General features: G+C 36.1%; 1 protein-coding gene and 1 pseudogene across 1 annotated transcript; one reads left to right on the forward strand and one right to left on the reverse strand.

Annotated features, from left to right (window-relative positions):
• Nucleotides 1-9,281: 9,281 nt before the first annotated feature.
• Nucleotides 9,282-10,530, reverse strand: LOC120195429 (annotated as a pseudogene).
• A 10,058-nt stretch (nucleotides 10,531-20,588) lies between these two features.
• LOC120195988 (probable receptor-like serine/threonine-protein kinase At5g57670) lies at nucleotides 20,589-24,398 on the forward strand. Its single transcript, XM_039197910.1, has 10 exons — nucleotides 20,589-20,847; nucleotides 20,949-21,046; nucleotides 21,307-21,556; nucleotides 21,650-22,408; nucleotides 22,498-22,746; nucleotides 22,842-23,005; nucleotides 23,103-23,182; nucleotides 23,377-23,524; nucleotides 23,606-23,755; nucleotides 23,856-24,398. The coding sequence occupies exons 1-10, from the start codon at nucleotides 20,652-20,654 to the stop codon at nucleotides 24,096-24,098; spliced, it is 2,337 nt and encodes a 778-aa protein (XP_039053841.1). The 5' UTR covers nucleotides 20,589-20,651; the 3' UTR covers nucleotides 24,099-24,398.
• The last annotated feature ends 1,615 nt before the right edge of the window (nucleotides 24,399-26,013 follow it).

Here is a 26,013-nt window from a genome sequence, read left to right on the forward strand (position 1 = left end):
TTTTCAATCAAATACATATATAAGTTTTAAGAAGAGAAAATAATCTCAGTGACCAAAAATCTCATATAATATATGATTTTAACCAACTTTTTCCGGATTTGCCAAAATGACCAACAAAATCGCAATGCGATCGCTAATTCGCAACGCGATCTCCATTATCACAAATCAGTTTCCAGATTCGTAACGCGATTATTACTATCGCAATGCGATTTTCCAATTTCGCGTTGCGATTTTCCCAATTCGCAATGCGAATAAGTAAATCGTAATACGAATTTGGAAAATCGCAATGCGATACTGACTATCGCAACGCGATAATACAAAATCGCAATGCGATACTGACTTTCGCAACGCGATACTTACTTTCGCAACGATATACTGACTTTCGCAACGAGATAATACATAATCGCAATGTGATTTTCAAAGTGACATTAGTATCGCAAAACGTATTTTATTTTCAAATTCCAAACACGAATATTAATATATTGGAACACTGAACCGTCCACAGTATATCCCGTAATCGCAACTCATAACCTAAAACCTAAAATCACAACTCAGTCTCATCTACATCTCTCACTCTCTCACCCATCTCCGACGAAATCCGTCCCCATCTCCGGCGAAATCCGTCTATCTCCATCTCTCAGAGCCACCCTCACAATCAGAAATGGAAAATCAACCAAATCAACCACCGAGGGTTAGTTTTTTTAATTATTTTCATTTTGAAATTTTTGCATTATTATTAGGTTTTTCATATTGAAATTGATGATAAGTTTACTGGTAATTTCAATAATAGATTAACCATTTCACTTAGATTGCTTATTAAATCAATCGATAATCGCAACGCGAAATGAAAATCGCAACGACAAAATCGCAACGCGATTTTATTCTCTCGTTGCGATAGTCAAATTCGCGTTGCGGTTGTCATTTTCGTGTTGCGATTTTCATTTTCAGAAACTGTTCTTCTTATGCAAATTGAAACTTGAATGAATTGCATTACTTCAACCAAAAAACAAAGACAAATAAGAAATTCACAGTGTTGCAAATTTAAGTTTGAAGAATAAACTACTACTCTTTATGTTTATTATTGTTTTTTGTATATCTTCACAGTGTAGTTTTTGGTATATCTAACTTAGTATGTTTATTGTTTTTGTAGAACTTTTATTCGGCTCAATTGACCTTAAGAAATAAAGTCAGCCTGGCCAAAACAATTGCGTCGAAGCTTTCACCTGCACAAAGAAAAATGTTTGAGGATACTTGCTTCGGGCCATGGCTGAAAGTACAACATCCCGGTGGAGATGCGATGTTGACATACATGTTTCTTCAAACCATGACTAGGGATCTATCATATACTATACAACGTCGTGATGAAGAGATATGGTTTGATTTTCCACCGGCGTATACGTGTTTTGGGCGGGAGGAGTTTTGCTTAATCACCGGTCTACGCTTCGGACACGATGATGTAGGTCGGTACACTAGACACATTACCCACCCATCATAGTTATCCCGGGTTTTTCCTGAGCTAGAGAGGTCGAATCTACACGTGGAAGACCTGCCGAGATTATTGAATAAGAAAGATGGTTTTACTCGGATGGATGACGTCGATGTTGTCCGAGTATGCCTCCTAATACTTTTGCATGCCGGCTTTTTAGGCAGAGATGCCAGACAACCTATTCTGAATGATCTAATCAAATTGGTAGAAGACCTAAATGAGTGTAACCTATTTCCGTGGGGCTCGTATTTATGGAAAGCTACATGGAATAAGTTATCGTCTACCTTGGATGATCGAAAAAGTTTGCATGGCGATGGTTCCAAATACACTTTGACAGGCTTTATTTGGGCCTTTAAGGTAAGAATTTTTATATAATGTTTCCAAAATTATAAGTAATTATTTAACAATTACTAATGTTTGTTATTATATTGTTTGTAGATTTGGATATTTGAGGCCTTTCCCGCCATGAAGACATATGCAATAAAAACTTCAAATGATATTCCCAGTGCTGTTTCCTGGAAGAGGAAACGGACCTTGCAATGGGAAGATTTACTACGGTATACGACAATAAATAATGTAAGTTAACATAAATACTACCATATGTTTATAAACAAGTTATTACTAGTACACGTTTAACTTTGTTTGAGCTTTTATATTGTTAGGAGGCCAACACTCCATTACAGAGGCTGACACCCACGGAAGCTGAGCTTGCCACTGATTGGTGGCAAGGTAGTAATCGTTTTTTTAATGGCACGGATGATGAGCAGCCTCCACTTCGGGAGCCATCACCTCACCCAGAGCTATCACCTCACCCAGAGCCATCACCTGATCGACCCGACTATACACCTCCACAACGACAGCCATCACCTATTCTGTCATATCATCGAGCCTCTTCTCCACCATCATCGTAAAATAGGCGACCGGCAAAGATGCCACGACGTTTATCTCCCTGTTCTCCACCTCCATCTCCACGGGATGAGTTAGGGGAGTTACGTGATGAGGTCAATGCCTTGCGTGAGGAGGTCGGTACTTTACGCAAAGACGATGGTGCATGGCGTGTTGAGGTGTCTACTTTACGCGGTAAGGTAGCTGCTCTACGTGAGATGGTAGCATCGTTGTAGAATGAGGTTCATACTCTACGCAACGAGGTAAGTTTAAGATTTTTCATATTTAACTTGATGATAAATTTACTCGTAATTTCACTTAGATTAACCATTTCACTTAGATTGCTTAATAAATTCATTCGGTTGCTGCCAATACTGCTAAACTATTTTTGTTAGTATTTGTTTTTTGTTTTGTTTTTGTCTTTTAGTTGAAGTAATGCAATCCATTCAAGTTTCAATTTGTAGAAGAAGAATAGTTTACTTTCGCAACACGAAAATGACTATCGCAACGCGGAAATGGCTATCGCAATGCGAAATGAAAATCGCAACGACAAAATCGCAACGCGAAATGAAAATCGCAATGCGATTTGTGTTTCACGTTGCGATTTTCATTTCGCATTGCGATAGCCATTTCCGCGTTGCGATAGTCATTTCCGCGTTGCGATAGTCATTTTCGCGTTGCGAAAGTAAGTTTTGTGTTGCGAAAGTAAACTATTCGTCTTCTTGAATGTTTATATATGTTGTCCTTTTAAATGTTTATATAAGTGCTTACTTCTGGAATGTTATCTGATGCATTTTGTGAACTATGATAAAATAATGACTTGGGTGAATACAATGCAAGTTTGAAACATATTTGTCTTTGTTTAATGTCATGTCTGTTTATTTACTGATTTATGTATTAATTTTTTTTAGCGGTCCGATAAGGTGGATGCTTTACGTCGGGTTTTTCTTGCACGATGGAGTTCACGCATCAAACGGCGTGCACGTGCTATTACGTCTCCGTTCACCCCAATGGTGCGAAGACTCCGCAAGAAGAAGCCCGACTCACCTGTCAGCCCTCAAGAGTCCCCTCCAATCGTTCAAGAGGCCCCTATCATCCCTCAATAGTCCCTCCCACCGTTCAAGAGGCCACTGTCATCGTTGAAGAGGTCCCTCCCACTATTCCAGAGCCCGATTCACATGGGGTAATATATCGAATTATTGAGAAACCCCCACCGTTGCCGGACATGATGGATGAGAGTTGGCTCTCGTATGAGTTACCGGCTAGTACCCTTCCGGTATCTGAAGTAGAGAGGAGACAACTACCGGAAACAATTCTGGATAATACCCTTTGGGCTAAGACTGCAGTTGATTTTTATCTACATGAGCGGAGCCAAGGGTGTTACACTGACATAAGCAAACTCAACGATGAGATGTATTTGTTGCTTAATCGGTCTTGGTGGGGTGTGTTATTAGGGGTTGAAGACAGTGGCTATTTCGACGGGGAGGTAAGTCTTATATTTGTCTTATAAATGATTTTGATTAATTTTTTTTAAAATTAATGTAATTCACTAATATATGTATTTTTTTGTAAAACAGCATATCGATGCGTGGGTGTCACGTCTTATAATAATAAGGAAGCTTAGGAAAAATAAAAAAAAAATCGCGATATACAATAATGCCGGCGGCTTTTCACGCAGTTCACTTGAAGAATCAATGAGATGAATCATTTTCGTTGGGCAATGGACAAGCTAAACTTTATCCTGCATGGTGGGAGGTCGATAAGGTTAGTGTTTATTTTTTAAATTTTTTAAAAGTGTTCATAAATAAGTGAGCAAATAAATGAATTATTACTTATGATTGCAGGTGTTTATCCCTGTTTTGGAACGTCTTCATTGGCTTCTCGTCCAACTTCAGCTCCCATCCCTGAAGATAATAGTATATGATAGCATGATAAATTACATATCACTGTCTGATTTGAGAGATATTATCAAGGGATGGAGCTCTCATTTGGCTAAATTCTTGGATGGGATTAATTATTGGACTCATTCTGGACACAAGAAGCCAAAGAAGTTCAATGTCACAGTTGTCAGAGACGAGACCGTGTCACAACAATCACCGGGAGCCAGAGGGGATTGTGGTCCTCTCATATGCATGTGCTTGGCGCGTTTGACGACGGGAAGCACAGAGTTTCTACCTCCCACCGATAGAGATAGAGCTGCAGTAGGCTTGTGGTTTCGGCATTATATGGCTAGAGCGATATATTCGAGACGCTGCCTACCTGCATCCGCGTTATGAAAGTATCCATTGTTAATTGGTAAGTCAAATGCAAGTTTTGTTAACATATATACTCCTTTTGGTTTGAAAATGTTTGGTTAAGTACCTACAATTCAATAATTTGTTGTTTGTAGGTTTTAGATGTGTAGGAAGTCTTGTTTGAGCAAATGTTTGGTTTCTGCAGGTTAATCCTTAAGTGAGCTGCGTGAAATGGATGTACGGGTGCAAAAAGTTGATTCATTGATTCAATAATTGATGAGGAAATAAGAATTATTATTATTTTTTAATTGTTTAATTGATTTGTAAAAAATGATTTGTAAATGTTGATTTGTTTAATTGATGTGTACATAATTCTTATTTGTGCTTGTTTAATTGATTGAAATGTAATAGTTGATTTGTTGATTTTCAATCTGCATTATGTTGAAGGCAAAACAGACTGTCGCAACACGAAACTGACTATCGCAACGAGAGAATCGCAATGCGAAATGAAAATCGCAATGCGAAATGAAAATCGCAACGAGAAAATCGCAATGCGATTTTCATTTCGCGTTGCGATAGCCATTTTCGCGTTGCGATAGTCATTTTCGCGTTGCGATTTCCCCGTTGCGATAGTCAAAATGAATGTCTAATAAGTGATAACAACTGAACAGATCATAGCAATGTTCAAACTCAAGTTACTAATACATGCCTAACTGAAAATGTTAAAAGTGCACACATAAAATACACATTGTAACATCCTCCATACCGGGTTAGTGATTAAAGTGTAAGATTTTAAAATGTCAGTGATCAAATTAAATTAATCGAAAAGTGAAGGAAGTAATTAAAGATGTTGGGTAGGATGAATTATTAAGTGAATGAGAACTAAAAGGGTAAAAGGGTCATTGAGCAAAGATAATAATTAAATAATAGATATTGGGTATTATATCCAAGTGAAAGAAACAAGAGTTTCCAGATAACTCTTGACTCTTCTTTCTTCTTCAACGTGAAGAGCCCAAGCTAAGGTGAGTTTAATTTCTCTTGATTAATCCTTCAAATTCAAGCATGGTTTTAATTATGGAAGCCTTAAGAAAGATTATAGAAGGAAAAAGAGTTGTAGAAACTCAGAGAATTGTAAGTTAAGGGAGATTAAAGGTTAGAAGTCATTGAATGAAATATTGGATTAGAGGTCATAATAAGAATTAGAAGTTGGATTTGACTTGTTATCAAGCTAATTAAGAAGTATAAGGTGATAGAATTAAAGTTAGAACATGTTGGTATTTGAGTATGATTCTTGAATATCATGTAAAAGATAGGATTTTGAGTTTAAGGAAGTGATTATGGAGTAGAAACGAGTTTAATTATGTGGATGAAAGTTAGGAATATTAATGGAAGTGAAGTATGAGGTATGGAGCTGAAATGAAGTGAATTTCGAGCTCAAAAATGTGATTTCTGGGCAAGGGGAATCGGTACCCATTCAAGGGGAACCGATACCCCCTCAAACGAACATAGAATTCCAGAATGCCAGAGGGGAACCGATACCCCCACAGGAGGGAACCGATTCCCCCATAAAGGAAAATGTTAATATTGGTTTAATAAGTTCGTTTATGTTGCTAGTATCCAATTAAAAGGTGTAGGTATCTAATAATTGTCTTAAAATGTATAATTATGTAGATTCAGAGCCTAAACGAGTTCCGGAATCATTGACAAGTAAGATCGATAAAAAGGGAAGATAAGAGATTGAAATGGACTAGTGAGGCCAGGTGAGTGCATATTAATTCATTTATGGTGCTAAATGGAAACAAGACTTGTGACAAGTCTATTTCCTATGTTTAATGCATGAATATATGATTATATGTATATGCATGACATAAATTGTATGTATGCATGATTATATGTGTTAACATGCTTTTGAATGAATGATATGAAAAGTGAGATAAACAAAGTATGGTTGATATAGGGTAATATAAGAATAGCTCATAAGGTTATATGCATAGGTAATATAAGTTATAAGATGAGAATATAGGAATCAAATAAGTTATGAGATAAGTTATGTGACATGATCTATATATATGAGTTTATGTGATATAAAAGTGTATAAGTGAAATAACATGATAGGTGATAAAACCGTAAGCCTATATGATTATGTGTTATATGTTACATGATATGACATGCAAGTTACATGAACAAATGAGAAATGGTATAAGTCATATGAAACGATCTACGTGAATACATGCACTTGTGATACATGTGATATGATATGAGATATATGGTTACGCATACATGTGGTATGTGACAGAAGAGAAAGAACAAGTGATACGAAATGTATAAATAAATGCCCATAGTATATGATACGAGAGCTATAGGTATAGTTGGCATGCCAAGAGTCGAGGGTTTACCTATGTTCTACGGAACATATGGACAGTTTTACCTATGTCTTTCGAGACATATGGACAGTATACCTATGTCTTTCGAGACATATGGACAGTATACCTATGTTCTAAGGAACATATGGACAATTACCGAGGATCTTTATGACCTCTGGACAGTTACCGAGGATCTTTATGACCTCTGGACAGTTACCGAGGATCTTTATGACCTCTGGACAGTTACCGAGGATCTTTATGACCTCTGGACAGTTACCGAGGATCTTTATGACCTCTGGATAGTTACCGGGGTCTTTGTGACCTCTGGATAGGTCCTTCGGGACATTTATATGAGCTGTGGTGACAGCATAGTGGTGCACAACCTCAATAGACTCACATATCTACAGTTCTCACAGGTGCACATGGGCTAATAAGAGTTAACATGGAATGTACTGTATATGATATATGTGTGTTAGTGATTATTGTATATGCTATAAGATATATGATATGAGCTTAATTGATTATATGAACAAGAGAATAGAAATATGAAAGGTGATAATATGATAATGATAGGAAAGAAGATAATTATATGTATGTGTGGATATGTATATATATATATATATATGAAAGGTGCATAGTAGGAATCATTACATGTATATGTGGGTATGGTGCTTGTATGTGATATGTTAGTAGAAATTGTTCAAGCATGATTACGAGTTAGAGTTTTATTATATGTTTTATGCCTCACTAAGTCAACGACTTAGCGTGTGATTGTTTCACACGTAGGTTACAGAAGTGAGAAGAGTAAAGAGCTAAGAGGAGCAAGACAGGTCAGTTCTCCTTACCTAATTGTCAGATCAGAAAATATATGTACGGTATATAGAGTGTAGTTGGCATGTAGTCTAAAGATATAAATTGTATGAACTCTGATATATTTTGTAAACGTTTTGAATGAGTTAAATGTTATCCAAGTTTTTAAATTACTCACTATTTTATACGAATAAATGTTTGAAAGTCAATGTGACACTTCGGACTCGTATCCGGGTCGGATACGGGTTGGGGGTGTTACACACATAATACAACGTTTGCATTTAAAAATCACCTAAGTTAACAGTCCCAAAAGGTGAAGCCGGTTGTGATTGGGATTTTGAAGATGATTGCGATTTTGATTGCCTTTTGCTTGACACCATATGAGCTTTGGATTTTGATGAGGATCCATATTTTGGTAGAGGAAATGATGATTGTGATGGCACTGGTGAACCACATGTCAACCTTGTATGATCATTTTCCTTGCACTGACTACATGTCGATCTCTTCTTCTCTTCACCCTTAGACGGTATACGATCGTGACTTTTTGGTCGCCCAGGTAGCCTTCTGTCCATGGCTAGTGGCAAAACTGTTTGTAAGTCATCTGGTATGTCCCACTCATAAGGATGTTGCGAAACTAAAACCTGTTGCGAACTTTGGAAATCACATTGCGATTCTGTAATATCTCGTTGCGATAGTCAGAATCTCGTTGCGAAAGTCAGAATCGCGTTGCGATAGTCAGTATCGCATTGCGATTTTCCAAATTCGCATTGCGATTTACTTATTCGCATTGTGAATTGGGAAAATCGCAACGCGAAATTGGAAAATCGCATTGCTATAGTCATAATCGCGTTGCGAATCTGGAAACTGGTTTGCGATAATGGAGATCGCGTTGCGAATTAGCGATCGCATTGTGATTTTGTTGGTCATTTTGGCAAATCCGAAAAAAAGTTGGTTAAAATCGTATATTATATGTGATTTTTGGTCACTGAGGTTATTTTCTCTTTTAAGAAACCATAGGCTCACCTGCTCCTACTCGTCCATCCCTGCATATAAAAAAATGGTTGTCCCTTTTTCCCACATGTATGGGGTAAGGGGGAGATAAGATAGTAGGCTACCCCCAACACCAGGTTAAGAGCAGCTTCCGTAAGATACCTCCGAATTATGAAATGCCCTCCGTGGGACTCGATCCCACGACCTCAAGGTTAAGAACCTTGTGCTCTACGAGCTGCATATAATATCTGTAAAAGGCATTATAAAACAGAAAACTTTTCAATTATATCAACCTTAGAGTCAATCAAGCATAAAGCATTACATCCCTAAACTCATTCACATTAACAAATCTCTTATATTTCATGTTTTCATTTACCTCGCACCAATTGAAAAAATAATAATGTTGCGGTTTTTCCTTTCAATTCATTTTATGTTTATATCAATTTACACGACACCTGTAACATACAAATTCTTAAATCAATATCTCCTCAGAAAAATTTCTGACAAGGAGTGAGCACCAAGTTTTCATTAGTGTTTTCTTCTTCGCCTTTGTTGCACCAAACTCCAGTAGTCGGCAATGTTTGGCCTGCAACTAATGTATTCATCTTCCAAACCCAGAAGCACCAACCAAGCTAGCACCGGTATGAATGTTGCATCCGCCATGGTGAACTCGTCCCCTCCGATGTATGTTGTGTCATTCAGATTCGTTTCAACTTCATCAAGCAGTTGGACCAGACTTTCTTTGCTCCTTTTAACAACATCAGGGTCCTCCAGCTTCTCCTCAGTCTCATAGGCTTCTCTGAGCTTGCAGTTGTATGCGCTAGCGAAGTCCGGTGATTCGGCCATCCGGGAGATCACCACTTTTCATATGAATATAGAAACGAAGAGGCGGTGCTTGTTAGGAATGTGTGATAGAGTGAAATACTTGGGGTTCCATTGTTCTATCTTTCGCATCCATTCTATTACTTCTTGGCTGCTAAAGGCAATGTTACCAACTGAAACCACAGCAATTATTTCAATGTACCTGCAAACATCCAGCCCACTTTAGAAAATCTTCCCTTTGTAACAATGGTGGATTGACCGATTTACAAATCTCAATACTTCCTTTACATTTGCAAAATGAGAAACCTTCTCCATCATAGAAACCTTAAAGTAGCAGATATGCTACACTTTCCAAATACTTTCAAAGTTTAAAAGCAATTACTTGGATACACGCTCTATATTACCTTCATTCCGGATGAGTGTTAGGTACGAATATAGGTATGATACGGACACAAGACACGGATATGAATATTTGAGGGGGAAAATGGAGAATCGGAATAATATAGGACATTTTTTATCCTCTTCAAGAAACCATTACCAAGCAATAGAAGATAATTCTAGTTGTTGCAATGCAAGTCTGAAACTACATACAAGTGCAGATATGATTTTAAGCGGATAAAACTGCAGATGAAAGGATAGAAACATACAGGATTGTTTCAATTGTGTCAAAAATGATATGAGAAGCATTCTTGAAAACCGGGAGTTTCGCACTCGTATTCATTCTGAAGAAAGAAGAGTCCATGTTCTTGCCAAGAATAGGATTGACATGAAATGAGGTGTAATCAATGCCCTTCTCTTCCAAAGCAAGCCTGACCTTTTGGCTGTTCAATGAGAAAGGATGATGATATAATTGCATGATTCAATTAACAATGGCTTGAAACGTTAAAGACGGTTTTCACCAACAATGAAACTCTTATCACAATCAAGAACATGAGTCCATGAAGTCTGCAAATCGAACAGAAAAAAAAATGTCTGATCAGCAACTTTCATCAAATCTAGAGAAAAAAACTTGAGAAAATCATAATGATTTAAAGCATTAATGATTGAATAAGACAAACAGGGGAATTCAAGAACAGATAGGACATGCAATAATGGAAGGGTCAATGTCATGTTGGTTAAACTTAAAGAACCCTAAGTTTATTCCTGGACTTCTTTAAGAGTACAGCAAGCCACTGACATAGGGCTATAATATATGTCGGATCTAAAATCATGTCCATAGATAAAATGTTTGCTTTGGAACAAAAGCAAGCTTAATCAGCAACTACCATTTTGTACAGAGATAAGCTTAAGACAATGGTAGAAAACTATGATTAGTCTAACTTCATTACATCCATAAAGTTGCAGAATCCTCAATTCAAGAAAGATAAATCATATGCTTTGGATTGAAAACTTTTAACAAAAACCCATTAAAGAAAATGACAAAGCAGCAAAAAGCTCACAAGCAGGGTTTTAAAAAACGGTCTGCGACCAGCATAAATATATATGTATTGATTATTTTATAGTTTTGTTGAGTGAGCCATCATCATTTTCTCGTACCTTTGTTTTTGAATGTTTATTTTTTCAATAATATATATATATATATATATATATATATATATATGTGTGTTAATTTTTTTTATAAAATTATATGTATTTTTTATTTTAAAATTAAGACTAAATGAAAGAATGTCTACACATGGAGAATTAAATCTATAATTATATCAATAAAATTAAAATAAATTAATATAAAAGTGGAGACCTTATTCATTGTCATCTTGTTCACTCTCGAAATTCAACTAATTATCAGAATTATGAAGGAGCCAAAGATATTTAACCTTCAATAATTTAGATGGGCTGTTAGCATGTAGTTAGACTCTGCGTTATAAATTTTTATATTTTGGGCTTACACCCAACTAAGATTATACCCATAAATTGAATCCATTTCTAATAATAACATTTTTTCTTTCTTTCTCTGAATTTTGAACATTTTTCCCTCTCCTCCTTCGTTTTGTCGTCCATCATTCTTTTTGGCACCAATTTAATTTCAGTTGCAGAGGTTAGAGGGAGTGATTTTCAATCGGCCCAGCAATGCTTCAATGAATATTTTGTAAGAATTGATGTTGTTGAATACTTGAAGACGATATTTTAATATATATTTGACTTATGTAAGAATTGAAGTCGTTGAACACTTTAAGTCCAATGGTAGATGAAATTTGTATCAAGGGAAAGAATTATGTGGTGATCCAATTTATTTAGGTCAAAATTCTTATGAAGTAAGGATTATTGGTGATTAAGTTTGTTTTTTCTATACAAAGAAATTATGTCTTAACCTTTATAATTATAAGGAGAATTAACTTTGATTTTTTTTTCTATAACTATTGGAGTCTATGTTCTAGAGATGAGTTTTATAAGGATGTTATATTTACTTTTTGTACTCTTTGTGGGATATTTGTATACCTATATATGATTTTTTAGATAAAATAAATTAGATGTATTTGTATTCTCTGAGATCTTTATGTTTATTTTATTATTTCTTTCATCTATAGAAATATACAAAATCGAATCACATAAAATCTTGCCTCTCGTGTGCGACATGTTTTATGTTAATCTCTGTTGACGAAAACGGGTAAAGAAAACGAAAGAACACGAGAATTTTACGAGGTTCGGCAATGTGCTTACGTCCTCGGTGCCTAGGCGGCGCTAGAATTTTATTCAATGATCTTTTAGGTCTAGGTTACATCTCTATTTATAATAGAAAACCCTGGTACATAATTACAAAATTAACCCTGTACCGTACCGCAGGGGCTACGCCCCCGCACCCCCAACCCACATAATTTGTAACCCCACAACGAGACTTTCTTTGTAAGGAAAATTGATGTTCGCTCACTCCGCTCCATCTCCTGTCCTCTTTACTGGTATATTTATGAGCCATACCTAACAAATCTCCACCTTGGCGAATATCCTGCCCCTTGGAAACTTCAATGTGGGTTGGGTTACCTTGCTTCTTTAACAACTCGAAACATTCAATAAGTCCAAGCAATGCTTGAACTTGTCTGTCGTAACTGGCTTGGTGAACATATCAGCGGCATTCTCATCAGTATGTACCTTCTAAAACAAAACCTCTCCAGATGCAACAAACTCTCTGATCTTGTGGAACCTTACATCAATATGTTTAGTTCTAGCACGATACACCTGATTCTTAGCCAAGTGAATAGCACTTTGATTATCACAAAAGCAACTGAACTCCACCTTGTTGAACACCCAACTCTTTCACTAAACCAGTAAGCCATAAAGCTTCTTTTGCAGCTTCAGCCGCTGCCATGTATTCAGCTTCAGTTGTAGATAGTGCCACGACAGATTGAACAGTATACTTCCAGCAAATAGGCCCTCCACCAAGAGTAAACACATACCCTGTCGTAGATCTTCTATTATCCAAGTCACCTGCATAATCTGAATCCACATATCCTACAACCAAAGGATTATCCCGCTGACTCCCAAAAACAATTCCATGTCCCACAGTACCCTTTAAGTACCGAAAGATCCACTTGACTGCATCCCAATGTTGCTTACCAGGTTTAGACATGTACTTACAAACTTGACTAACAGCATGAGCTAAATCAGGACGAGTACATACCATCGCATACATCAAGCAGCCAACAGCATTAGAATACTGAACCTTTGCCATATTTTCAGCTTCCTTATCTGTCTTAGGGCACTGTTCTGATGAGAGCTTAAAGTGATTCGCCAATGGAGTGCTAACTGGTTTCGCGCTGCTCATCGCAAACCTTTCTAGCATTTTCTCAACATAACCCCGTTGAGATAGCCGCAGTTTCCTTGAGTCTCTGTCCCTGCAAATTTCCATTCCAAGAATTTTCTTTGCAGCACCTAAATCTTTCATATCAAATTCCTGACTCAATAAAGTTTTCAAACCGATAACATCATCCATGTTCTTCGCAGCAATCAACATATCATCAACATACAGTAATAGAAAAATAAAGAACCATCATCAAGGCTCTTAACATAGACACAACAATCATACTCACATCGGTTGTAGCCAATCTTGATCATATAGGAGTCAAACCGTTTATACCACTGTCTCGGAGACTGTTTTAACCCGTACAAAGATTTCTTCAATCTGCAAACTAAATGCTCGTTTCCAGGTTGAGTGAAACATTCAGGTTGCCGCATGTAGATCTGCTCCTCTAAATCACCATGCAAAAAAGCAGTTTTAACATCCATCTGCTCTAAATACAAATCCCAACTAGCCACCAATGCAAGTACTGCTCGGATTGAAGTGTGTCTGACCACAGGAGAAAAGATTTCATCATAATCAACTCCTTTCTGCTGTGAAAAACCCTTCGCTACCAAACAAGCCTTGAACTTCTCCCCCTCTTTTTCTGTTACTGCTGGTTTCTTCTTATACACCCATTTGCAACCAATCGGCTTCTTACCCTCAGGAAGGGGAACTAACTCCCATGTGCGATTGTGATTCAAAGACTCCATCTCCTCAACCATGGCTGCCATCCACTTGTCGTTTTCCTGACTAGTAACGGCATCATGAAAAGTAACTGGATCATCACTGCTAACAGTAAGTGCAAAAGATACCAAGTCTTCAAAACCCAATCTGTTCGGAGGCTTTATATTCGTCCGTCTCACCCTGTCTCTGGCGAGACTATAATCCTGCAAATCATCCGTAGTGGAACCACCAGAAGTCGGTTGAGAAGTTTCTGGTTTCTCAACTGGAAACTGCTCGAAATTTACCACTGTCGTGTCTTGCTTCTGCTGCAACATAGACTGTTCATAAAAAACGACATCTCTACTAATCACAACTTTCTTCGCAACTGGATCCCAGAACTTGAATCCTTTGACACCTTTCTTGTAACCCAGAAAAATGCACTCCTTCGATTTTGCATCAAGTTTGGATCTCTCATCAGCAGGTACATGCACATAAGCAGGACAACCAAAAATCTGTAAGTTATCAAAACTAACATCATGACCAGTCCATACCTCTTCTGCAACTTTCCCAGCCAGCGATGCCCTTGGCGATCTGTTGATAAGGTAACACGCCATGTTAACAACCTCAGCCCAGAAGTGTTTGGGAAGCCCCACATTCAACCGCAAACATCTGGCTCTTTCATTCAACGACCTGTTCATTCGTTCCGCAACACCATTCTGTTGTGGTGTCTTGCGCACTGTAAAATGCCTCTGAATCCCATGCTCCTTACAGAATTGTAGGAACTGTGAATCTGTGTACTCCGTACCATTGTCAGACCGCAAACACTTGATTTTTCGTCCTGTTTGGTTTTCTACCTCAGCTTTCCACAGCTTGAACTTCTCAAAACTTCAGATTTCTGTTTCAAAAATACACCCAAACTTTCCGTGAAAAATCATCAATAAAAGTAACATAGTACCTAGATCCACCCAAAGACGATGTCGTGGAAGGCCCCCATACATCAGAATGCACATAATCAAGAATCCCTTGAGTTGTGTGCTTCGCAGTCTTGAAACGGACTTTAGTCTGTTTACCAAGAACACAATACTTGCAAAAATCGAGCTTACAGCTTTTGACACCATGCAACAAGTTTCTCTTGTGTAATTCTGTCATACCACGTTCACTAAGATGAGCAAGGCGCATATGCCACAATTTTGTCGTATCATCACAGGACTCAACAGAGTGAACTCCACCTGCAACGGTACTCCCTAACAATCTGTAGATATTCCCTGCAGTCATCTTTCCTTTCATCACAGTCAATGCTCCTTTAACAATCCGAATGGTTTCCCTATCCTCGTCAGCCTTAGGGATAAAACCATTCTTGTGCAAAGTGCCCAAGGAAATCAAATTCTTCTTCAAGTCTGGGATATGTCGAACACCACTCAACGTCCGAACGGAGCCATCGTGCATCTTAATTCTGACATCACCAATACCAACATATTGCAACATCGATCATCACCCAAATAAACCGAACCAGAATTAACCGGCCTGTATGTCGAAAACCATTCCCTATTTGGCGTGATGTGATAAGAACCCAGAATCAAGAATCCAAGCATCCGTCAATTGTGTCGTTGAAATAGAAAGCATATCACCCTCACTGCAATCAGAAGTATCATCCTCGACCATGTTCACAGACTTGGATGAGCCATCACGCTTCTCATCAGTCTGCTTTTTCAACTTCGGACAGTCTCGCTTCATATGTCCCGCCTCCTTGCACTTGTAACAGTGAATCGTCTTCTTATCCCTGGATTTGGATCTGGAATTCCGCTTCCCGGACCCTGCCTTCTCTGGCTTCCGTCCACGATCTCGATTACCCTTGACATATAAGCTATCGGCTTGAGAGCTTTCCCCTGCATTCTGCTTCCGCTGGTTGTGAGCCAACAAGGCTGCAGTAATCTCCTCAACGTTGATAGTCTCTTTCCCATATGTAAGAGTAGTCACCATGTGTTCGTAAGAGGAAGGCAACGAACTCAACAGAATCATCGCTCTGTCTTCATCCTCAATTTTCACATCAAGCCGAGCCAGATCAGAAACGATTGATTGAAGACATTCACGTGTTGCGCCAAATCGTGATCGTCCTGCATCTTCAGCCCATACAGCCGCTGCTTCAGATACAGTTTTGTCGTTAAGGATTTGGACATAAACTGACTTTCCAACTTCCTCCAAATTTCGTCTGGAGACGATAGATGCATGACGTGATACATGACCTCGTCCGCCAAGCATAATCGTATGGTTCCTACCGCTCGCTGCTGCAATTCTTCCCAATCTTCCTCATCCATCGACGCCGGCTTTGTAGGTCGCAAAGCCTTCAAGATCCCTTGCTGCGCCAATAGATCCTTCACCCTCGTTTGCCATAATCCGAAGTTACCCTGACCATCGAATTTTGCGACTTCGAATTTTGCTCCTGACATCTGATACCAATTGTTGACGAAAACGGGTAAAGAAAACGAAAGAACACGAGAATTTTTATGAGGTTCGGCAATGTGCTTACGTCCTCGGTGCCTAGGCGGCGCTAGAATTTTATTCAATGATCTTTTAGGTCTAGGTTACATCTCTATTTATAATAGAAAACCCTGGTACATAATTACAAAATCAACCCTGTACCGTACCGCGGGGGCTACGCCCCCGCACCCCAACCCACATAATTTGTAACCCCACAACGAGACTTTCTTTGTAAGGACAATTGATGTTCGCTTCGCTCACTCCGCTCCATCTCCTGTCCTCTTTACTGGTATATTTATGAGCCATACCTAACAATCTCGTTACTATTTTATATTACATTTTCACTTACGAATTTTCAATAATATTTTATTAAATATAATTAAAATCAAGCCAAAGATATGCAATTTGCTGCTTTTGATGGAAAATGAATTAAATTTTTCGTATGGTCATCGTATTCAATCCAAATTAATATATATATATATATATATATATATATATATATGTATGTATGTAGCAAAGTTTTCACATGCATGGAAAAGGAAATATACCTACTCATAGTGACCAAACATTAGGCATGAATAAATGCGACACATAACCAACCAAATCTTATGGACGTCCTCTGCATATCTATCATCTAAACTAAATGCTTGGACAACAACAACGCGTCTCTTTCCAATCTCATAAATGAATGAAATTCATAATAGTTGTAGTAATAACAATAAAGCATATCATATCTAAACTAAATGCTTAAATCAAGTTTTGGTTGCATTACATCTACGTTAAGTGACATATCTAAAAATATTTTTGAAGTTACAAATATCTCTAATAATAACAAAACTTTTTGTATAAAATAAGTATAAATAATATTTTAAAATGGATATCGTCAATAAAATAAACAATTAATATAGAGAATTTAAAATTTCATAGTAGACACATATCCGCCTTAAACGACACTTGCCTCCGTCATTGTCTTTGTTTTGCACCCACAGAAACTAAAATCTGTTTGGCGAAAAATTGAGCTGAATTCAAAGAGAAAATGAAAGAATCTAACCCTCCGTGGTGGCTATAATGTCACGCCGTCTAGCTTCATTGTGCATGCATTCATGTGTAAGCTAACAGTAAAAACCAAAAGTTGTAAACCTCTTAGATTCAATGTCTCTGTCATAGAAAACCAGCTCGCCAACTGACAATTCAAGTTTCCTTTTCTGTCTGTTAAAATAATCATCACTAGTTACTTGAAACACCAGCCATTTGAGAATGTCAAGAACCCTAAATACGTTATGGACTGTTTTAAGAATAGTATTAAAAAAACATTACGTAGAACACTCTTTAACACAATTAAAAGTGATAAAATATTAAAAAAGACTTTATTTTCTTAGAATCTTAAATAAACATTTATATTTTTCCTAAAAATACAATTATAATTACAAATTATATATATGTATAATTACAATAAAACATAGGGTAAACTAATATTTAGTCAACCACCTATTATTGTGGTTTCACTTTGGTCACCTAACTATTTTTTCTTCAAAATTATATCCAACGTTACATTTTGGTCATCTGCTGTTAAAGAATTGACAGGGATTCTTACGTATCACCATAAGATAATGTCACATCATTATTGAAAAAATTTGTCAGGTCAACATGTCTATTTATTTTTTAATGACAATGAATCAAAAAGAAATAAAAACATAATGTTATGTATGATTTAAAAGTAACGATCGAATGACCAAAACGGAATCACAAAATTAAATGTGATTAAATTAGTAGTTTATCATAAAAAATATTAAAATACAATATATAAATAACGAATATATAACTTAATTTAGACTAAAAAGTCAAAGTAATAGAACTAAGAAATGGACACTAAAGATCTCAATCTCATCATTGTCAAAACAATCAAATCTCATTAATAGCCTTTGTATTTTTATTGTTCTTTTTTTTTGGTATCTTTGTTGTTCTTAAATGGACGATTATTGTTTTCTAAAAGAACTTACAATTTTAATCGATCACAATCAATAATGGTAGATGGATTATTGGACTATATTAATAAATATAGAGACAGCTTAAATATACATTTACCTCATTTCAACAGAATGATGAATGAAGGCGGTTAATGCATTGCTTTCTTGGCTTTTTGGTTAATGTGTCGTTTTGGACTCCCAAACCCCATTTTAACGACCAATTGTTAAGGAAACACCACTGATAAGTGACAGCTGAATACCATTGTTTTGTTTGCTTATCTCCATGTCCTAATGCAGGGATTTGGGTGTCTCGACAATGAGTAAATAGGAAGAAGAAAAAAAGGACATTAATAATTCAAGACTTCGTTGTTATGGACCCTGTTTCTGTTCAAAACATCATGGAAAAGTTTGTCTTCTTTTTTAATCAACTTAACTTTGACAGTTACAGTTAAACGAATCGGGCTTAAAAGTTGTTACAATTAAGCTTGATGCTTTAACTGTCACGACGGTCACTTAAAATAACACTTTCATTTAGATAAAAAAACATATAAAAGTTTAAGAAATTAAATTCACCAAGGATATATCTCAACCATTAAAACTTATATATATATTGAATATCAAACAATTTATATTTAAATATTAAAAAAATATTATTATATAATATTTATTCATGGTGATCTTATCCTGATCTTAAATCGTGCCATTTAAAAGGGGGAGTATTAACATTAAAATGCATTTTTCAGAGAAAAAGATTGTAAGGAACATTCATCACCGTCCCATATGTTATCTAAGACGCAAAATCTACAAAAATGGTTGAGGCTGTAAAGGATACCTAAATCCAATTACGAGTCAAAAATAATATCTGATATTTATTTGGTGGACTGAGATGTTCATTACGACTACTTTCAATGGGTCCATCCAATAATAAATTAACAACATTAATATGTTGAATTTGGAATTTTTATATCCACAAATTATTCTGTTTTATTACTATTGGTATTTTTTAACCGATTTAATCAAATTATTCGAATTAATTAAATTTTTAGGGATTAATATGAGTTTAATAGAGTGCTTTTTTATTTGGTTAAATTTTAATTAGTTATTGATAATTTAATGGTTCTAGTGTAGTTAAAAAAATAATGGAATTTTAATTTTTAATGGGTCTGAGTTTAAAATATGTATTTAATATATATAATATATAATATATTTAATATTTTTGATTTCGAACCGAATTAATTGTTAACCGAATATTGAAAAAAATTAATTGTTTCTCGATCAACCTAATTAAGTGGTTGATCGTTTTAAATGAATTAACTCGGTTTGGTAGGTTAGTTCGACTAAAACCGAAAAATAAGCACCCTTACTTTAGACACATAATATGTACCAGATCAATACCTTAGACATGTGAAATATGCCACGTTAATACTTTGGATACAATATAATACTACGTTAATATTTTTGTACGTGACATGTGTTACATCATTTTTTAAATACAAAATATGTGTCATGTCATTGATTATGTATGCATAACAATGTCACGTTAATATTTTGAAGAAAAAAACTTAACATATCAGCTACGAATATTCACAATTAATTAACTAATAATTTCATCTAACTAAAAATCATTTTAATTTAAAATAAAATATTAATAGTATAAAATAGTTAAAATAATAAAAATCAAAACATTAAATATTTTTATTAAACCGATGTAAATATAAGATAATATATATTTAAAATATTTAGAATTAATTTCCAGATTGTGAAAACAAGAAGAAAAAAAACTTCCCGACAATATTTCCTAATTATATAGTTTTTTGCGCACTACGATGCAAAGCTTTGGGGTTTAGCATTTGAGTGGCCATGCTCATTTAATGAATTCATTATTATTAAAATGTAAGAATATATATTTTAGAAGGTAGGACCATTTATTAGTAAATAAAGAAGCAAATCAATTGTTAAATAATTTCAAGTTTTCAACTTGTAAAAACTGAGATTGTTTCTATAAAAAGTCATCTCACCCTCCCTCTTCCTTCTGTCTCATTGTAGTCTGGTTGGACAGTTAAGCCTCTCTCTCTATCTTCCTTGAGAATCAACCTAACACTTCCGTCTGTATATATGCATATATAAGCAGTAATATGAGCCTGAACTTTGGTCTATACAAAGGACAGCAAAAACGCTGAAATGAAAATGCTACAATATGGTTTTGTTGGAGACAAAGAGACGGCTTCTTGTGGTGTTGGTGGTGGTGGTGGAGGAGGGACGGTGGTTGTTGGGGTAAAGTTTGATTCGCCAAGTAGAGAGCTTTTGACTTGGGCTTTGGTTAAGGTGGCTCAGCCTGGTGACTGTGTGATTGCTCTTCATGTTCTTGGTAACAATGGTCAGTGAAATGTTTTGGTGTTTCATTTTTTTTCCGAAAATATTTTTGGGCTTTGAATTTTCTACTCGTTTATTAAAAGTTGGAATTTTGTGTGTATGTAGAAATTGTGGATCGAGATGGAAAATCTTCACTTTTATCGCTTGTCAAAGCGTTCGACTCTATTCTTGCCGTTTATGAAGGCTTCTGCAATTTGAAACAGGTTTAATTTCATGATCTCCTTTTACTCTTTCTGTACTCCCCCCTCCTTTGTTTATAGCTAATTACTCCTTTTTTTCAATGATAAATTTGTTAATCTCATTCTCTGTCTGGTCAATCGGAAAATCAGAAATGGGAAAGCTGATCTTTCCCTGCATGCTCAGTTTAGCTGCATCTACATTGCAAAGAACAATTGATTGAACATTTCCCATATCAAATTTAAGTCATAAGAAAGATTTTGGTTTTGGGTAAATCATCTTGCAGGTGGATCTCAAACTTAAGATATGCAGAGGTACTTCAATTTCAAAAAATTTAGTGAGGGAAGCACAATCTTATTCTGCAACAAAGCTTATAGTTGGTACTGCAGCCAAAATCCATAAAATCCGTTCATCGACATCGGTAGCTAAGTACTGTGCTAAGAAAATAACCAAGAACTGTTCTGTTCTTGCTGTTAATAATGGCAAAGTTGTATTCCACAAAGAGGGCTCTCCAGGGACCACCTTTGGTTCTCAAGGTAAAGGTTTTGTTTTGCCTGTCAAATTCTTGGATTTCATATTAAGATTTTGGCGGACTTTAAGGAAAATCTTTGTCTTATTCTCTTTTATAGGAAATGAAGATCAGAAACGAAGTAGCTTGCTTAATGTGCTTCACCGAACAATAACATTGAAAAAGAATTCGAAAGTACTAAGTGAAGGGATTGCCAATGCCGTGACCAAAATGAATTCAGATGAATCCAAGGACAAGAGGTTCCACCAGGCCTTATTGAAAGCCGGTTCAGGTAATGTCGAGAGTGACAGAAAGCAAAATTGCCTCGTTTGTGAATCTGGAAATAAGTTTTTGCTGCGTAATTCTTGCTGCCTATCTGCAAATGAGTCAAGTTGTGGTGATGATGCTAATGATGGAGAGAAATCCTTGGCTATAGTGCCAGTGCAAAAGACTGAAGCTGCATCATGTTCGATTTCCATGTTGATCAATCAATTGCCTGAAATTAGACCCGGTTGGCCTTTGCTTCGCCGTGCGGTTTTATCAGATGGACAACAACAAGTTCCTGACCGGTCTTCCTTGAGGCAGATATCTGTGGTTCAGTGGTTGATGCGGTTGCCCTCTAGGCGTACTCTTTCAATAACCAATTCATATCAGAAACAAGAAGGGCGTGATCAAATTGAATTTAAGTCCTCTAATTTTGATGGCGAAAGCGGTGCAATTGTTCCAGTTGGTATAGAGAATGCCGTTGCTCCACTTTCTCCTGACGACAACTCAATAAAGCTGCCAAAAGAATTGGAGGGTCTTCATGAGAAATACTCTGCCACTTGCAGATTATTCAAGTACAAAGAACTTGTTTCAGCAACATCAAATTTCTTGGATGGTATGTTTTAAATTCATAATTCCTCTGCAACAATTTACTTTTACTCCTTCCTCTTGTAAAACTTCTTTATTTCCGGGTTTCTTTTGCAGATAATTTGATTGGGAAAGGAGGCAGTAGTCAGGTTTTTAAGGGTTGCCTTCGAGACGACAAGGAACTCGCGGTGAAAATCCTAAAGCCTTCTGAAGAAGTATTGAAGGAGTTTGTTCTAGAAATTGAGATTATTACTACATTGCATCATAAGAACATTATTTCCCTCTTGGGATTCTGCTACGAGGATAACAATCTTCTCTTGGTTTATGATTTCTTATCAAGAGGAAGCCTTGAAGAAAACCTTCATGGTACGTATTCAATATTGGAAAAAGAGAATTGGATATTATTATTATGTTATTTGATATCAGAAACTAATTTTTGAAGTTGCTTGTTTATAATTCAGGTAATAAGAAGGATCCTAATGCATTTGGTTGGAATGAAAGATACAAAGTTGCAACTGGGGTGGCAGAAGCCTTAGATTATCTACATACTAACAGTGACCACCCTGTGATCCACAGGGATATTAAATCTTCAAACATATTGCTTTCTGATGATTTTGAGCCTCAGGTATCTTTCAGTTATTGGTTTCCTAATATATATATTATTTTGGTTTTGAATTCGATAATAAAATGTCATTGTTCTTCTTCTTGCCTGGTTTATGCAGCTCTCAGATTTTGGACTTGCTAAATGGGCATCAACGACTTCTTCGTATATAACCTGCACTGATGTTGCAGGGACCTTTGGGTATGTAATTTTCACTTCAGGATGATACACCTGACAAGTTTCTAATTGAATTCATTTGTTTCAAAGGGTAATGTAATGTACAAACGTGAAAAGTTCCCCTAAGATTACTTACTGCAGCAGAGACTGTCTCACAATCCTTGCTTCATCCATTACCTAAACCAATTGTAAATAAATGTTTTTACCATTTGTTCCAGCTATTTGGCTCCTGAGTACTTCATGTATGGTAAAGTAAACGACAAAATCGATGTTTATGCATTTGGGATTGTGCTGCTTGAGCTGCTTTCTGGAAGAAAACCAATAAGCAGTGACTGTCCAAAAGGCCAAGAGAGTTTGGTCATGTGGGTAAGTCTTTTTTGCTCATGCCATTTGACTCGTATCATTTCTTTAATTTTGTATTGAAAATAAAAATTCAACCATGTTCAGGCGAAGCCAATACTAAGGGGTGGGAAGTTTTCCCAAATTTTAGACCCAAGCTTGGCTGGTGGGTATGACAGTGACCAGATGGAGAGGATGGTTCTTGCTGCCACACTTTGTATTAGGTGTACCCCTCGGGCTAGACCTCAAATGAGCATTGTAAGCCATCTTTGGTCTTTGAAGGGTGTGGTTGAATGATTCTAGCTGAACTTGTGCTGTGAAAATGGATGATTAATTTTGTTTTATGTGATTACAAAAGGTTGTGAAGCTGCTACAAGGTGATGCTGATGTGACCAAGTGGGCAAGACTACAAGTGAATGCCTCCGAAGGATATGATACATTGGATGATGAAGGTTGTCCTCAGTCAAACCTTCAATCTCATCTTAATCTAGCATTGCTCGATGTTGAGGAAGACTCCGTCTCCATGAGCAGCTTCGAGCAATCCATGTCTTTAGAGGAGTACCTCAAGGGTCGATGGAGCCTTTCATCAAGCTTCGATTAACTTCATTACTACTGCCACAGCTAAGTTGCACAATAAACTTTCTTCACAACTCCTTGTATATTCTTTTGGTCACTGCTTACAGACACAGTAGGTGTTGGATGAGAGGTTGTTTGTATGGTGTGCCCTCCTCCTTCCCTCTCACTATTAGTTGTCGGTGGGTAATTGAAGATTGGCTCATCATTTTCCTCACCTTGTGGTGGAAACTTTTATTTCTTTCACAAAAATATCCTCTATGCAATCAAAAGTTGTCAAGTTTGTTGTACAATAATAAATAATAATACTTGAGAAAAAAGAAAGTGATGATGTCCCACAGTGGCAACTACCCCTTTGGAAGGGCACTTCATTTCACACACTATCACCACCGACACTCCATTAACGTCAGCTCTCTTGTCCTTTCTTCACCCCCGTGATTTTCTTAAGTTATTATTTTCATAAAAAAAAGGAAATAATTTCATATAAACAAGCAAATTTCAGAGATCTAAATTGTTTCCAGTTTACAGATAAGAGCAATGAATATCAATGATTCTGATGCTTGATCATGTTATAAATATGTGATAACTCGATAAGTTATAAAAACGAACATACTTCATAGAATATTGGCTAATAAGGATGTCGGACCTCGAAAACTATTCATCATAAGGTCATTTTATGCCTCGAACGTTATATAAGAACATAGACCCTACCTATCAGGACTATACCATTGTCATAGTTGTATCTGCTATATTTTTCTTACACCCTTGGGTGTTATATTATTCGCTGGCATACTTATCTAGTGCTCACATCGTTTACAGAATTCTAGAAGGTCACCTAAAAGGATTTATCGTGGGCTTAATAAGAAATGGGCTAATGGATCCTCCAAAAGTTGTGTAAATATATTGATTGTTCTTATTAGGCTCTTATATGGTGATATAATATGCTTATATAAGGATTTTTGACTTTTAAGCTTTGATTCGTGATATTTATGTTTATGATTATAATATTATACTTGCTTTATTAGCCTCACTGAGCTCGAAGAACATCATGTCTCGTGTCTATTGGGGGAAGATTTCTATTTTGCTTTTGTACTTTATAATTGGACATTGGACTGTTTTTTAGGATGGATATTTATGTTTGATTATTAGAGTATTACCAAATGATTCACCAATTACTAAATAACAATTTAAGAGAACCTAATTGATAAAATTGAAAGCTAATGAGACTAAATAACAATTACTGATAAGTTTTAAATAAAAAAAATCGATTAGAATGATTTTTGAATTCTAGATCATTACATATTGAGAAAGTGTGAATATGATTCTTTGCTTTTAACATTTTTAAAGGAAAAAATGGGATTATTTGCTTGTGTGTGGGGGATTTGATTCATCGACCACCAAATGATGATTAGGAGGCCTGCACTAATCATGTTAATTGTGTTCAGAGTTGTTGGGACTCTATTTTCCTTCTAAATTCATCTAAAGCACCAAACGATTTTAAGAGTTAAGAGGTAATTATTATTTTTAGAGGTTACAAATTCAAATAAAACGTCATTAATTTTTCAAGACTTTTAGGAGAATATATTATCTATAATTGTTGAAATCATTTAATGAATTTATTTTTTTAAATTTAAAGTTAATAATTAAATTAAATAACCTCAAACAATACGTCATCGATTATACATCAAATTGTGTATAATTATTGAGGGCAGTAGTTATAAAAAATAATTTCCCAAAGAAAAGGCTTTACAAAATGGAGGCGGCAATGCAAAGTTGGTGCTTTCGTGTTTGGATTCCAACATGAAAAATCAGCCTGGTCAATGGAATCCTACGACACTTTCGAAAAGATATGTCAAACGGGGCAGCATGTCTTATTACCACATAATTAGTTACTTCAAATTTTAAATTACGTGAATTTTGGGATAAAATAAAAATTACAAATA

This window comes from Hibiscus syriacus, unplaced genomic scaffold (genome assembly GCF_006381635.1).
Source record: "Hibiscus syriacus cultivar Baekdansim isolate YM2019G1 unplaced genomic scaffold, ASM638163v2 tig00004620_pilon, whole genome shotgun sequence".
In the NCBI taxonomy this organism is placed as follows: domain Eukaryota; kingdom Viridiplantae; phylum Streptophyta; class Magnoliopsida; order Malvales; family Malvaceae; genus Hibiscus; species Hibiscus syriacus.